At 36.3% G+C, this 14,684-nt stretch overlaps 1 protein-coding gene across 1 annotated transcript in view; it reads right to left on the reverse strand.

The window, feature by feature from the left end:
• Positions 1-2,008: 2,008 nt before the first annotated feature.
• The window catches only part of FAM186A (family with sequence similarity 186 member A), a gene marked incomplete at its 5' end in the record, with an annotated part of 59,568 nt that continues 46,892 nt past the window's right edge, over positions 2,009-14,684 (reverse strand). The window contains 4 exons of the mRNA XM_019662225.1: positions 2,009-2,030; positions 9,872-10,054; positions 10,715-10,863; positions 13,383-13,575. Of these exons, the coding sequence (XP_019517770.1) occupies positions 2,009-2,030; positions 9,872-10,054; positions 10,715-10,863; positions 13,383-13,575 (547 nt within the window). The remainder of the gene's footprint in view (positions 2,031-9,871; positions 10,055-10,714; positions 10,864-13,382; positions 13,576-14,684) is intronic.

Consider the following 14,684-nt stretch of genomic DNA (forward strand, 5'->3'; position numbering starts at 1 on the left):
CTTTGTTATATCTGGGGTGTGTGTGTGTGTGTATAAAATTCCTTTTTAGATAATAATAAACTTTGCAGTTATTTCCTCATTCTTACTATCTTATATTTTATAACATTTCCTAAAATTTTTGTTTGATAGGTTACTTCCTCTAAGAGTATTTTCAAAGAGGATCCTTTAAGATAACTTGTTGAGACCTCGAAGTTCTGAGAATATATTTATTGTACCTCACATTTAAATGATAGCTTAGCTGAATATAAATTTTGAGTCAGAGTTTCTGTTTTCAATATTTTGAAAATATTTCTTTGTTTTCTTGCCTCTGATATTGCTCTGGAGAAGTCTCACATCATTCTGATTCTTTTTTTCTTTTTGTGGGTGAGCTGCTATTCTTAGAAACTTTTTAGAATTTTCTCTTTTACTAAATATCACTAAGTATTCATTTTTACATATCAACCCTATTTATCACCCCACAATATTAATCTTTCTTTGGAAGTTCTCACTTATTTCTTATATCATCTTCCATCTATTTACTTTTTCTTCTCCTATTAGAACTCCTATTATATAAATGGTGTTATTTCTATATCTAGCCTTCATATTTCTTCATTTTTTATTTTTCATCTCTTATTTCTTTTCAGTGTGTTCTGGAAATATTTCTTGACCTGATTTTGGACTATGTCCATTTTGTGTTTATGTCATCTAATGAGTTTATTTCAACTATACTTTGAATATTCAGTAATACTACTTGGTTTTGTATAATGTTTCTGCTTCATTATCAGTATCCTCTTTGGGGGCATGTATTTGACTTGTAGTCTATTAATTCTTGTCATCTATTATAGATTATTCAGTTTATTGCCTTTCTAATTGTCTAGTTATTTTTTCCTATAAGGTCGTTTCCCCTCATGGGTATCACTTATCTTGGTGGGTAATGGATGGAGAAAGGGTGGGAGTAATCAGAACCTAGGCCTTAGCTTGTTCCACTGCTGATGAGTTAGGGGTCCAACTCTAAACATCCTTGTGTGTGTTGCTCTCATCAGAAGGCTTCCCCCTTAGTGAACCTCTCTATACCTCCTTACCTTAGGTTTTGTTCTTTTCTAAGAATGTATTTCTCTAGCCCTCTGGGTGAAAAGGTCTATGGGAGAAGGTAGGAGGAAACGCTTAGATGTTTGTCTGGTGAGCCAGCACTTACTGTTTTTGTTTGTTTGTTTGTTTGTTTGTTTGTTTGTTTTTAACATCCCAATAGTGTTTCCCAACCAACCTGCTGTCAATATTGTAGTAGGGCTGATGGGAAAGCAGTGATATACTGTGGGCAATGTGGTGGATGGAAAAGAGCCTCACTCACAATTTTTCCCCAAGTTACTCCTCCTTGTTGCTGGCTCTGTTCTGTCCAGGGCTACTGTTTTCCTTCTTTACCAAATCACAGCCACCTCTGATTCTCCAGGGCTCCTGCTGGCTTTCTTTTCTTTTTTTTCTTTCTTTTTTTTTGTTTTTTAATTTTTATTGGGTAACAGCTATGGTCATTGGTTACACATTGCTTTCATGCTACAATGGCCTAGTTGACTCTTTTAGGGAAGGCGCAACTCACAGTGGCCCATGTGGGGATCGAACTGGCAACCTTGGTGTTATCAGCACCACTCTCTAACCAGCTAAGCTAACCAGTCACCCCCCCCCTTTTATTTTTTTAATATCCATTCATTTCTTATTTCTGAGGCACGTTGGGGTTTGTATTGGGGAAGGTGGACTGTGACACTTTTCCATCATGTCAGAGGCTGTATGATGTCCCTTTCATGAGAGCCTACACAATTTGTTGAAACTTTGTGTTCCAAGTAATATACAACAGAAGATAATTCTTTCTTGAGTGGTCATGGTAGTATTTTGAAGATGTTTAACCTGAAGAACTATAGGCAGGATGTAAAAGCAAAGGACAGACAAAGTAATGTATATACATGAAAGACAGCAAAATAGTCATTTTATTGAAACATATTGAGATTTACTTTCAACATGCTTGTGTTTAATTTTACAGTCACTTGGGAATCTTCTTAAGCCTGGAAACAAGACAAAAAATTAATCTTACTACAAATTTCTCTTAAACACATTTGTGGGAATGTAGATGATTCACAGGGAAAACAAAGAGTGCCTTCAGAACTCACAGAGTTTAACTAGTAAAATTGATATGTAATCCATATTTACAAGTCACCTTAACAAGGCAGAATGTCTCCCAGGACCAAAATCAGAAACAGCGGGGCTTGGAAATAGCTTATTATTTATTAGACAATATTATTATTATTATTATTATTATTATTATTATTTTTTTTTTTTTAGACAGTATTATCATACCTAAAGTTAAAACATAGCCTAAATATTGACAGTGGTTATTTCTGGGCATGGACTTGTCTATATTTTCCAAATTTTTATGATGAAATGCTTTAGTTTTGTAACTGAAAAAAAAAACTATTTTAATAGAATTTTTGTAGGGAAATTGTCATATAAATATACAAACTTATACAAGGATATTTGCTGCAACATTGTTTATAATGTTGAAAAATTTCCAAATTTTTATCAGTAGGAGATAAAAAGTTCAATGAATTATAATAGATCAATACAATGAATATCATGTAACCAATAAAAATGATGATGTAAGTCTATATGGACATAGGAAAATTTCAAAGATGTACTATTAAATACACAAAGCAGTTTAAAAAATATGTCCAATATGAGCCTATTTTTGCAACCACAAAGTAAATACACAGAAATTTTTTGAATAATCTATGCAAGAAGTTGCTGTTCCATCCTAACAACAAGTAAAAAGTTGAACAACCTCTTTAGATCCTTCAGAGAAGTGAGGTCACAGGGCAAACCATTGCCCCCAAAATTGGAGAGACAGACAGGCAATACAGAGAATCACAGTTTACTGGAACAGAAACCCATGAGCAGAAATTTATGCAGGAACCAGTGCCTGGTAGAAAACCTAAACTGTAATTGATCAATTGCTGGAGGCTCAGTGTGGACAAGTCTGAGGGTTAAAACATCCAGGGGGACCCTGTCAGAGGGACCTACAGAAGATTCTACCAGGTCCTCGCAGTGAAGATCAGATAAAAATCTCATGTTTCCCTCAGGGAAAGAAGGAAAGTAACGATTAAAAAAGAAAAAAAAAAGATTTTTATTAAAATAGGAAAGTAACCATTTGAAATATACCAGAGCATTTTGTTCTTAACAAAGTCTGCCCTGAAGAGAAACTATTTTATCAGAGTGTGACCTGCTGGGGTTTTATCAAGGCCTAACCTACTTGGAGGAAGGGAAATACCCAACTCTATTTGACTCTAGCCTTCCATGTGGGGGAGGGGAAATACCCTACCCAATTTCAGCTTCCTGTAGCCATCCTGTCTGACCTAAGGAATGGGGTGGGAGGGGATGTTACTGAGAAGAACTGGTAAAGTTCATATCCCAGAGGCTTTCTAAAAGCCTAAGACCTAATCATAGGACTAGAAAATATTTCCCATTCCCCTATACCTTAACCACGACACTGCTAAAGAAAGGCCTATTTGCCAGGGTTTCTTTCACCTAGTATATCATGTCCTGATTTTAACAAAAATTAGAAGGTATTCTAAAAGGCATAAAACAGTTTGAAGAGACTGGACAAGCATCAGAACCAGCATCAGATATGGTAGGGATGTTGGAATCGTCAGACTGGGAATTTAAAACAACTATGATTAATATGCTAAGGACTCTGATGAAAAAAAGCATGGAGGATTGGATGGATAATGTAAGCAGAGATATAGATATTCTAAGGAAGAATAAAAAAGAAATGCTGGAGATCAAAAACACTATCAGGAATGAAGAATGCCATTCATTGATGGCCTCATTAGTAGACTGGATGTGGCTGAGAAAACAATCTCTGAGCTTGAGGATATGACAATGGAAACTTCCAAAACTGAAAAGCAAAGAGAAAAAATGACTGAAAAAAATGAAAACCCCCCAGAATATGCAAGAACTGCAGGATAACTACAAAAGGTGTGACATGTGTAATGGGAATACCAGAAAGAGAAGAAAGAGAAGAACAGAAGCAATATTTGAAGCAATAATGATTTTGAAGCAATAATGACAGAGAATTTCCCCAAATTAGTGTCAGACACCAAACCACAGGACCAGAAAACTCAGATAACAACAGGATCAGTGGGATAATGCCCAAAAAACTACACTTAGGAAAATCATACTCAAACTTCAGAAAAATCAAAGACAAATGAAAAAATCTTGAAACCAGGGGGGAAAACCACTTTACCTATAGAAGAGCAAAGATAAGAATTACATCCAACTTCTCCTTAGAAACCATACAAAATAGAGAGTGGAGTATGATATTTAAAGTGTTGAGAGAAAAACTATCAACTTAGAATTCTGTACCCTGCAAAATTATCTTTAAAAAGTGAAGAAGTAAAGACTTGCTCAAACAAATAAAAATTGAGGGAATTTGTAGCCAGTAGACCTGCCTTGCAAGAAATGTTAAAAAGGAATTTCTTCAGAGAGAAGGAAAATGTTACAGATCAGAAATTCAGATCTACAGAAAGATAGGAAGAGCTTTAGAGAAGGAATAAATGAAAGTAAAATAAAAGTTTTATTTTTTTATTCTTAATTGGTCTAACAGATAACAGTTTGTTCAAAATAATAACAACAATGGGGCCGGCCGAGTGGCGTGTTGGTTAAGAACTGGCTTGGGATGCCAGAGGGCCCCGGTTCGGATCCCACATATGAGGGTCAGTGACACTGCCCTCTACAGCTAAGATGCTGAACAATAGCTTGACCTGGAGCTGGGCTGCCGTGAGTCGTCAGCGACCGCGTAGGCTGCAGTCCCCTGCTGAAGTGGGCTGCCATAAGCTACCATGTGTAGCCGGCAGCCAGTGTGAGCGGCCAGCAGCCACCGTGAGCGGCTGTCCAGAAGCCGGGGACTGATCTGCCTCGCCTTGGAAGATCGCAATGATGGTGCCAGCGTGGGCCAGTGAAGCAACATCCTCCACGACTAGACTGAAGAACAAAACAACAGCAACTTGTCTGTTCCCCTTCCCCCGATTCCCCAGTGCTGTTCCCCTCCCCCAATTCCCCAATAAAATCTTAAAAAAAAAATAATAATAACAACAATGTATTCAACTATGAATTCAACATATATATGCTTGTATATAAGCAAAATGGATAACAGAAATGATATAAGGGATGGAAGGGAAGAATTAGGAATATGTTGTTATTATAAGGTACTTATAGTACCCATGAAGCAGTTAATATTATTTGAAGTGGACATGGATTAGTTGTAAATATATAGTGTAAACTCTAGGGTACTAACTACAAATAAAGTAATAGAAGTATAACTGGTATACTAAGAAAGGAGAGAAAGTAGAGTTACAAAATCTCAAAGTTACAAAAGGCAGAAAAAGTGCAGAAGACAAAAATAGAAACAGAACAAGGGCAATAAATAGAAAACAATAATGAATAAGGTAGATATTAATCCAGCTATATCAGCAATCACTTTAAATGTCAGTGATCTAAATACAACAATTAGAAGACTGGGATTGTCAGAGTGGATCCCAAAACAAGACCTAACTCTATATTTTGTACATGAAACCCACTTTAAATGTAAAGACACACAGATTAAAACTAAATGGATGGGGAAAAAATACCAAAAGGAAAAATACCAAAAGAAAGCAAGAGTAGCTATATTAATTTCAGACAGAGCAGACTTCAGAGCAAGGAGTTATCAGGGATAACTGAAAGAAGGACATAATATAATGATAAAGGGGTCAATACTTCAAGATAACGTAATAATCCTTACTGTTTGCCTAATAGAACATCAAACTACATGAAGCAAAAACTGGTAACACTGTAAGAAGAACTAGATGAATCCACTATTACTGTTGTAGGCTTTAACACTTTATCAGAAGTGGACAGATCCAGCAGGCAGAAAATCATTAAGGATATAGGTGAACTCAATCGAATCATCAATCAACTGCGTATAATTGACATCTCTACTTTATTCACCAACAGCAGATTACACATTCTTTTCAAGATCACATGGAACATTCACCAAGATACACTACACTTTGGGCCATAAAACACACCTTAACAAATTTAAAAGAATAGAAATTATACAATGTCAGACCGCAGTGGAATTAAACTTGAAATCAATAACAAAAAGATAGCTTGGAAAATCTTAAAATACATAGAAATTAAACAGCACACTTCTAAATAGCACATGGGTCAAAGAAGAAATCTCAAGGGAAGTTAAAAAAAAATTGAACTGAATGAAAATACAACTTATCAAAATTTGTGGGATAAGCAAAAGCAGTGCTTAGAGGGAAATTTATAGCATTTCTACACATACTAGAAAAGAAAAAAGATCTTAAATCAGTAACCTAAGCTTCCACCTTGGGAAAATAGAAAAAGAAGAGCAAATTAAATCCAAAGAGAACAGAAGAAAATAAAATAAAAATTAGAGCACAGAGATCAACAGAGAAAATCAACAAATTTAAGTGGGCATCTTGTATTTTATCTGGCAACCTTACCCTTCAACCATGAGTTTATTTTGTTTAGAGTTATATGTGCAGTTAAACTACAAACCAAATGTGTAGGAATAATAACAGCACATTCAGGATAGTGGTTTCTATGGAGCAAGAAGGAGAAAAATGCCATCGGTTAGGGTACACAGGGAAATTCATTCTTATGTGTGTTTGTGTTATGTATTTTTAATTTTTGCTTTTTGGGTTTTTCCTTTTTTGAAGAGAGTGTTTAATTTCTTAAGGTTAGTATTGCATATGTGGATTTTTTTTTTCTATGAGTTTGTTTCTGTTTCATTTGTTTATTTACTTTATTCTTTAGATTTCACTTATAACTGAAATCACATGACATTGTCTTTCGCTGTCTTACTACACTCAGCACAATACCCTCTAGGTCCATCCATGTTGTTGCACATGGCAAGATTTCGTTCTTTTTTATGGTTGAGTAATATTCCATTGTATATATGTACCACCTCTTCTTTATCCATTCATCCATTCAGGGTCACCCAGGTTGCCTTCATACCTTGGCTTATGTAAGTAATACTGCAGTGAACATATGGATGACATCCCCTTGAAGTAGCATTTTGGGTTTGTTCAGATAAACACCCAGAAGTGGGATTACTAGGTCCTTCTTTGTCTCTTGTTATAGTCTTTATTTTAAAGTCTATTTTATCTGGTGTAAGTATTGCTAGCCCAGGTTTTGTTTTGTTTTTTCTCATTTTCATGAAATATCTTTTTCTATCCCTTTGCTTTCAGTCTGTGTGTGCCTTTCAATCTGAAATGAGTCCCTTGTAAGCAGCAACATATATGGATTTTTAAAATATTACTATGCTTTATGTTGTCCGAAGTATTTATAATAAATATTTTAAAAGTCTTCAGTAGCCCTCTGGATTAAATCCAGAGAACCTAACATGGATTACAAACACGCCCATGACTTCTCTGATCCTGCTTATCCTTCTAACCTTACTGTTTCCAGTTTGTACCCAGCAGTCACCATGCTGACCAATTTTCCTTAAAAGATCTCCAGGCCTTTGCCATTCCCCTTCTACAGAACACTCGGTCCTCCTTCCTTCCCCCACCCTTTACCCCCATCTTTCTCTTGTTATTAAGTCTCCACTTAATAGTCAAATCTTTAGAAAAACTTCTCTGGTACTTTATGTCTGGGTTGGGTACTTCTTTGTACTTTCAGAACATTCAGCACTTTCACCATCACTTCCTACTTATTTCCACCATATTGGAATTGCTGATTTACTTCTCTGTATCTCCCATTAGAATATAAATTCCAAAAGCATGGAGAGTATATCTTATCCTAACATCCTGTCCTTTCCCTAGTGCCTGGCACTAAAAGGCCCTCAATAAATATTTACAGTAGGATTTAATTAGTTAATTAATTTATTTTTTATGTGAACCCTGTTTTATAATCAGTATTTAGATAGAATTATAAAATCTTGCCACCCCGTAGTATGTGGGTTAGAAATCATTACCTGAAACCCCCCCCCCAAAAAAAAATGAACAGAAATCATTACCTGGAATGAGGTTATTCAGTCATTCTTATTGCAAAGTTGGGGTTTAACATGGTCTGTCACCTAAGCTAGGTCTTGCTTTTGTTGTTTAGGATTAGTTCATAGCAATTGTTCATCAGGCTGTGCAAGCTAGTCTTGGGATATGTGGTAAAGTTCTTAAAATTATTCTTTATTTTTCAAAATTCAAATTTGATGACTAGAGTAGGTATTATTCTGTTACATGGTAAATACAGGTAGAATCTATCAATCCCACTCCTGGGTATTTAAGAGAAATGAAAAACTTATATTCACCCTAAAACCTGTATGTGAATTTTTATAGCAGTTTTATTCGTAATTGCTAAAAACTGGAAATAACTCAAATATTCTTTACCTGTTGAATGGATAAACATGTGGTACAGCCATACAATAGAATAATATTAGTCAGTAAATAAAATGGAATGAATTTTATACATGGATGAATCTCATGTGAATTATGCTATACGTGAAGAAGCCAGACTCAAAAGGTTACATACTGTATTTTGATTTATATGACATTCTGGGAAAGGTAAAACTATAGGGGCAGCAAGATTAGTGATTGCCATAACTATACATTTGTTAAGACTCAGAACTCTACCCTAAAGAGAATTTTACTGTATATATACCTTACACCTAAAAAAAAAAAATCTATGAAACAAAAAAAATCTCTGTAATCTCCTTGATTCTGAGTCCTTCTAAGCAGTAAACTGGAAATAAGGGTCTCACTAAATTTGTAGGATTTAGCATGAGGTGGTTAGTTAGGTCAGGAGGATATCTAAGTTGAAGCTGGCTATGAAATGGAGACAAAGGAAATATTATTTAAAGAAAAAATCATATATCTTGTCCCAAGCACTGTAGTCACTAAATTAGCCATGCTATTCCTCAAAATAACCTAAGTTAATTAATTTAAGCACTACAAAAAATGTAAGGAAAAATGGGAGACAAAAATCAAGTTTGCTTTGATTATAACCTATAACTTATGAGTTTTGCAACTTAATGGTTACATTTGGTTTGGTAATTTTTTTTTCATGAATACTTGTGCTCATGGTATATTTTATATTGTATACATTATATAGTAACACCTTTGCTATTATTTTACTATATTATAGAATTTTAAATGTCTTATTTCATGGCATCTGCCACCTAAACAAATTTGTGAGTTAACACTACTTCTTAGATCAGAATTTGGATTTTACCATAATAAATCAGACTGCTCTGGTAAACTCTTTCAGGTTATGAAAGTTCAATTTTCTAAATTCTTAGTTTAGAACATTAAATAATTTTCTGCCCTGAAAGACATAATGCCGACTCCAAAACTCTTCACTTCCACTGGAATGATTTCCAGTGGTTTAGGTGAGAATCTGGTTTAACAGAATTTGGAAATATGGATTCTTGTCACCCACCTTACCTATTCTCTCTAAGTCTCTTCAGTGTATCCTGGAATATAAGCACTTAATTTACCTCAGATTGGGCCTAGATATGACCACTGCATTTAAGGTATGTTACTGAGCCATGAGGTGGGCAAAAAGCATTCTATTATGGTCTTTCTGGTACTTCTAATAATAAGTCCCTAAATGTGAAATTCAAAGTGGACCTATCTAGTGTTAGATTAGGTTTCACGGTATTATAACTGGTTTCTTTGTTTATTTTATTTTATTTCAGTAGTGACATCTGCAGGCCTATGGAAAGAAACACTAAATGACTAATACTTTCGGTAACTCCCTGGTGCTGTAAGAGAAAGTCAAGTTAGGGAAACAAAAGGTATATGACCAAAGGCCCGATTATCAGAGTGTTCTCCCATCTTTAACTTACTGTGATTGAACGGATGCAAGAGATTTTCTGAAGGTAGACTGAACATCTAACTGGAGCAGCATAGGAATAGCTGGGTACCCACCCAGCTGGGCCCAGAGTGAATTTATTGACGTCTTCTCTGTTATTGGGTAGCTTGAAGTGGACTGATCAGCGTTCCAGAGGGCTTCCATGTGGTCTTCTTGTCTAGAGAATCAGAGAGCACCAATTGGAAGCACCAAACTCTCTTGAGCTCTGTAGCCAATCAAAATATATTATTCTTATTCTCCCCTCTTCTCTTGACCATAACCCTGTCCTATAATGCCCTTCCCCACACAGAGGAACATTAGCTATGCCCACTTTGACTGAGAAATGGATTAAAACAGCAGAATTTGCTGAAATAGCTCTTTTTGTCTTCCCTGAAAGCTGCATTTCCATGACTTCACTTAGTAATCCATTTTAAAGCTACCTTCTTAGCTTCCTGGAGTATATGGACCATGTCGAGGCTATTTTTTCACCCCCAGCAACCATTTTCTCCCCTTCCTTCCCAAAGCCCTTACCTTCTCCTTTTTTATTTTTAAAGTAATCCTAAGTTTCTTCATTGTGTATTAATTTTTTTCTTAGTAAGGAAGAATCAGCTTCATTTATTTTTTTAAAGGAACTCAAAATTAAATCTTAAATATTTAAGTAGAAATATAGGTAAATAAGCCTCTTGCTCAATTAGCTAAGAAAATTAATACCCTCTTAGACTCTCCACTGTACCATATCATAATTGTGGGGAAGGGGAAACTCGGGGGCAGAAAAAAAGGCATTAGGTCCCACATATCATCCAAAGAAAATTTAATGTCAGTCTTTTCTATGACATACCTAAATTTCTTGAATATGTCAGATCTTCTGTCCTTTTCTAGTAGCTCCAGGAATGGCTGTTGAACAAATTTGGTAGGGGCAGGTATCTGGTTTTTGTTGATGATCAAAGGGATAGGTTGACTAAGATTCAATTTATGCATCTCTTGGATCTAAAAATAAATAAACCAAAAAGGAAACAATGAAAAGAAAGGGCCAGAGTCTTTAAGAAGGTCTTCGTAGCTGGCCCTGTCTAAACTATGATTCTTCCCTTCTCATGGATTTGCAAATCCTCTTTCTCCACCCCCTTTCTCCCTTCCTCCAGCCACTCCTTAACCTCCACCCCACCTTCAACACAATTTCAGAGGTGGCAGCTATGATATACATAAACTTTGGTCCTGCATAGTAAGCTCTAGTGCTAGCCCTCTCATTTCCTAGTTGTGTGACTTGAAGCTAGTTGCTCATTTTATCTGCACCTCTTTCTCCTCATTACTAAGATAATGATAATAGCACAAGGTTGTTGTGGGAGTTGTATAAGATAATATATATGGAAGCACTTCATAAATTGTGAAGCACTATGCAAATGTAATGATAGCTAACACTTACTTACTGAATGCCAGGTGCTGCTGTCTATATATGAACTCATTTGGTATTTATAACAACCTTATAAGATAGATACTATTATTATCCTTGTGTTACATATAAAGATCTGGAACTCAGAAAAATTAAGTGGCTTGCCCAAGGCCTGTTAGCTAGTATGTAGTGAAGCTGCTTGGAACACAATCTGGTAACAGAACCAACCTCTTGACCACCACCCTGACTCAGCGTAAGGTATTTATTCATTTCTACCCTCTTCTCCATTTTGCTTTTTCCTCTCCCTTCTTTATGCCTTGATACCCACCTTATCATCTAGATTATGGCTTCACTGACCCCTTTTTCATCTTCTGAAATGCCCTGAACATTGTGATTCCTGCTAGACAGCTCATGGGACTGCCAACTCATCTTGCTTTATTTCATTTACATTGGCCATATTTTCCAAACCAAAACTGTCAGAAATATCCTTTTTTTTTCTTTGTCAAAGAGCTTTAATATTCAAAGTGTAACTCTTCTGGAAAATTTCAAATATGTCTGATTTGAATCAGGCCATGATTCAAAGTCTCTGTACCTTCTAAAGTAGCAAATAAACTGGTCTTGTTAATTAATCAAATTAATTAATTTAGTGAAAGAAAATGATATATAGATATAAAATGCTCCTAGAACTCCAAGAATGTTCCAGAACTCCATGCTAGAACATGTAATGGGAGCATGTAGTCCCAGAGCAAAGAACTCTAATCTCAGCTCTATAACTTTATTTTTTTTTAAGATTTTTATTGGGGAATTGGGAACAGACAAGTTGCTGTCTTTTTGTTCTTCAGTCTAGTTGTGGAGGATGTTGCTTCACTGGCCCAAGTTGGCATCATCATTGCGCTCTTCCCGGGCGAGGCAGATCAGTCGCCGGCTTCTGGACAGCCACTCACTGCAGCTGCTGGCCGCTCACGCTGGCTGCTGGCTACATACGGTAGCCCATGGCAACCCACTGCAACAGGGGCTGCAGCCTACGCCGTCGCAGGCGACTCATGGCAGCCCAGCTCCAGGTTGAGCTGTTGTTCAGCATCTTAGCTGTAGAGGGCAGTGTCACTGGCCCTCATATGTGGGTTCCGAACCGGGGCCCTCTGGCGTCCCAAGCCAGTTCTTAACCATCACACCACTCGGCCTGTCCTCAGCTCTATAACTTTTTGCAAGGTTATTATCACTCCAAAAAGCATACTGAGGTTATCTCAGAGGGGGCTCTGGGACATAATGAGTGGATTGTCAGAGTTTAACAGGATCTTCTGTGCCTGGTGTTATGTAAGCAAGTTAAATAAATCCTTATCTCCTTTCTTGTAAACTCATCAAAACTTGCTACCTGATAGTTTTTAGAAGTAGCCACCATGAATCAGTTGGAGAGTAGTGACTTTAGGAGATTTCATATCTAGAAGCTTGTAGATGCAGGATGACTAGAAAGGAGTTGAACATTTTTGGAAATCTCTCCTATTCTAATTTTTTCTCATCTAGAGAATCCAGCCAGTATTCCTGTTGTCAATGTAGGAGTTTCACTGAAGTCACGGTGTAGTGGGTTGAGTGGTGAACCCTCCCAGAAGATATGTTCACCTAGAACTTGTGAATGTGACCTTATTTGGAAAAAAGGGTCTTTACAGATGTAATTAAGTTAAGGCTCTCAAGATGAGATATCTTGCATTAACCAGGTGGGTCCTAAAATCCATGACACATGGTTTTATAAGAGACTGAAGAGAAGACATGACACTGGGAAGAAGGCCATGGGAAGGACAGAGGCAGAGGTTGGAGTTATGCAGCTATAAGCGAAGGAATGCCAAGGATTGTCTACAGCCACCAGAACTTAGGAGACAGACATGGAATAATTTCTCCCTCAGAGCCTCCAGAAGGAGCCAACTCCACTTGATTTCACAAACTGGCCCCCAGAACTTTAAAAGAATACCTTTCTGTTGTTTTAAGCCATCAGTTTGTGGTAATTTGTTATAGCAGCCCTAGGAAACCAGTATACATGGTATCTCCAGGTAAATATTATTTTCAAAGCTTACTACTTTCATTTTTCTTATAGCACACTGGGGAGAGGAAATAGAAAACAAGTTACCTGGCTAAATAAGTACATCATTTTCCTCAGGCACTGATTCCGTTTCTGCTCTAGAGACTTCTGCTTCTTGATCCAGACTGCCATCATCTTTTTCTGGTAGTCATCAATTCTGCTCAGCATTATATAGAGGTTCTGCATCTCATAACCTTTCCCACTGTTTTGGATGGCTTGTAATCGTTTGTTGATGTTGTTTCTTGATAACATTAACAAGAATTAGATTGATATAATTACTGATGTAACTCAGCAAAACTGGTCTCAGTTACTTCAATTCTCTTCTCATCCTTAGTAAGTAGAGAGGGATGGAATAGGGTGGGAGGCTTGCTTAATGAGATCTTAATCTAGTTCCCTATATGATTAAGCTTTCAAAAATCTGTCAAACTTTCATTAACTCTTCCAAGAGTTTAGTGTTATAATAGTGTTATTATCTTAATACATTAAAATTGTAGTATCAATATGTACAAGACACAGAAGGTACTTAATACAATTTTGAAAAAAGACAGTGTCTTTGCCTTCAAAGCACTTACTAGCCAGAATAGGAGACTAATAAATTAGCTGTGTCAAAGAGAGAATGAAATAAATGCTAAATAGAAATGTAAACATGCTGTTTGAGCAAATAGAAACACATAATTCTAATAAAAGGAATAAAGAAAGCTTCACAGGAAGATGTTGAACAGGATCTTGAGGAAAAGTCATAAGATGGACTTTCTGTCTTTACTATAATGTGCCACCATGTTTGGGCCCCCTAAATAGATAGTGTTTCACCATAACCCTTCTAGAAGGAGAGGAAAATGAATCTGAGCAAAGTTAAATAATTTTCTAAAGTCAGATAATAAATAGCAGATTTTGGAAGCAAACCCAAATCTTCTCTCTTTCCACAATACCAATATTTCTTAAAGTGTGGACCCTGATCACTTGGACTGAATCATTTGTGGGGGAGGGGGTAACTTATTGAAAATACAGATTCCAAGGTGCTTCCCCAGACCATTTGAATAAAAATCTTGGTGGTAGGCTTCAGGATCTGTATTTTAAACCGAATCTCAGGTAAATGTTACTTGAGAAAAAGGGATGAGGTATTTCAGGTTTAGGGAATACTATATACAAATACAAGAAAATGAAAGTTATATTTTGGGAGTTGTGAGCAGTCTGGGACTTTTAGGTCACAGATATATGAAAGGATACAGTGAGGGAAGAAACTGGAATGGCTGGATTATGAAAGACCTTAAAAGGCATATTAAGGAGTTTGGAACTCATTGAAGATATTTTTCTGAATATATATACTTTACATATATATATATATATATA

This window comes from Hipposideros armiger, unplaced genomic scaffold (genome assembly GCF_001890085.2).
Source record: "Hipposideros armiger isolate ML-2016 unplaced genomic scaffold, ASM189008v1 scaffold_371, whole genome shotgun sequence".
In the NCBI taxonomy this organism is placed as follows: domain Eukaryota; kingdom Metazoa; phylum Chordata; class Mammalia; order Chiroptera; family Hipposideridae; genus Hipposideros; species Hipposideros armiger.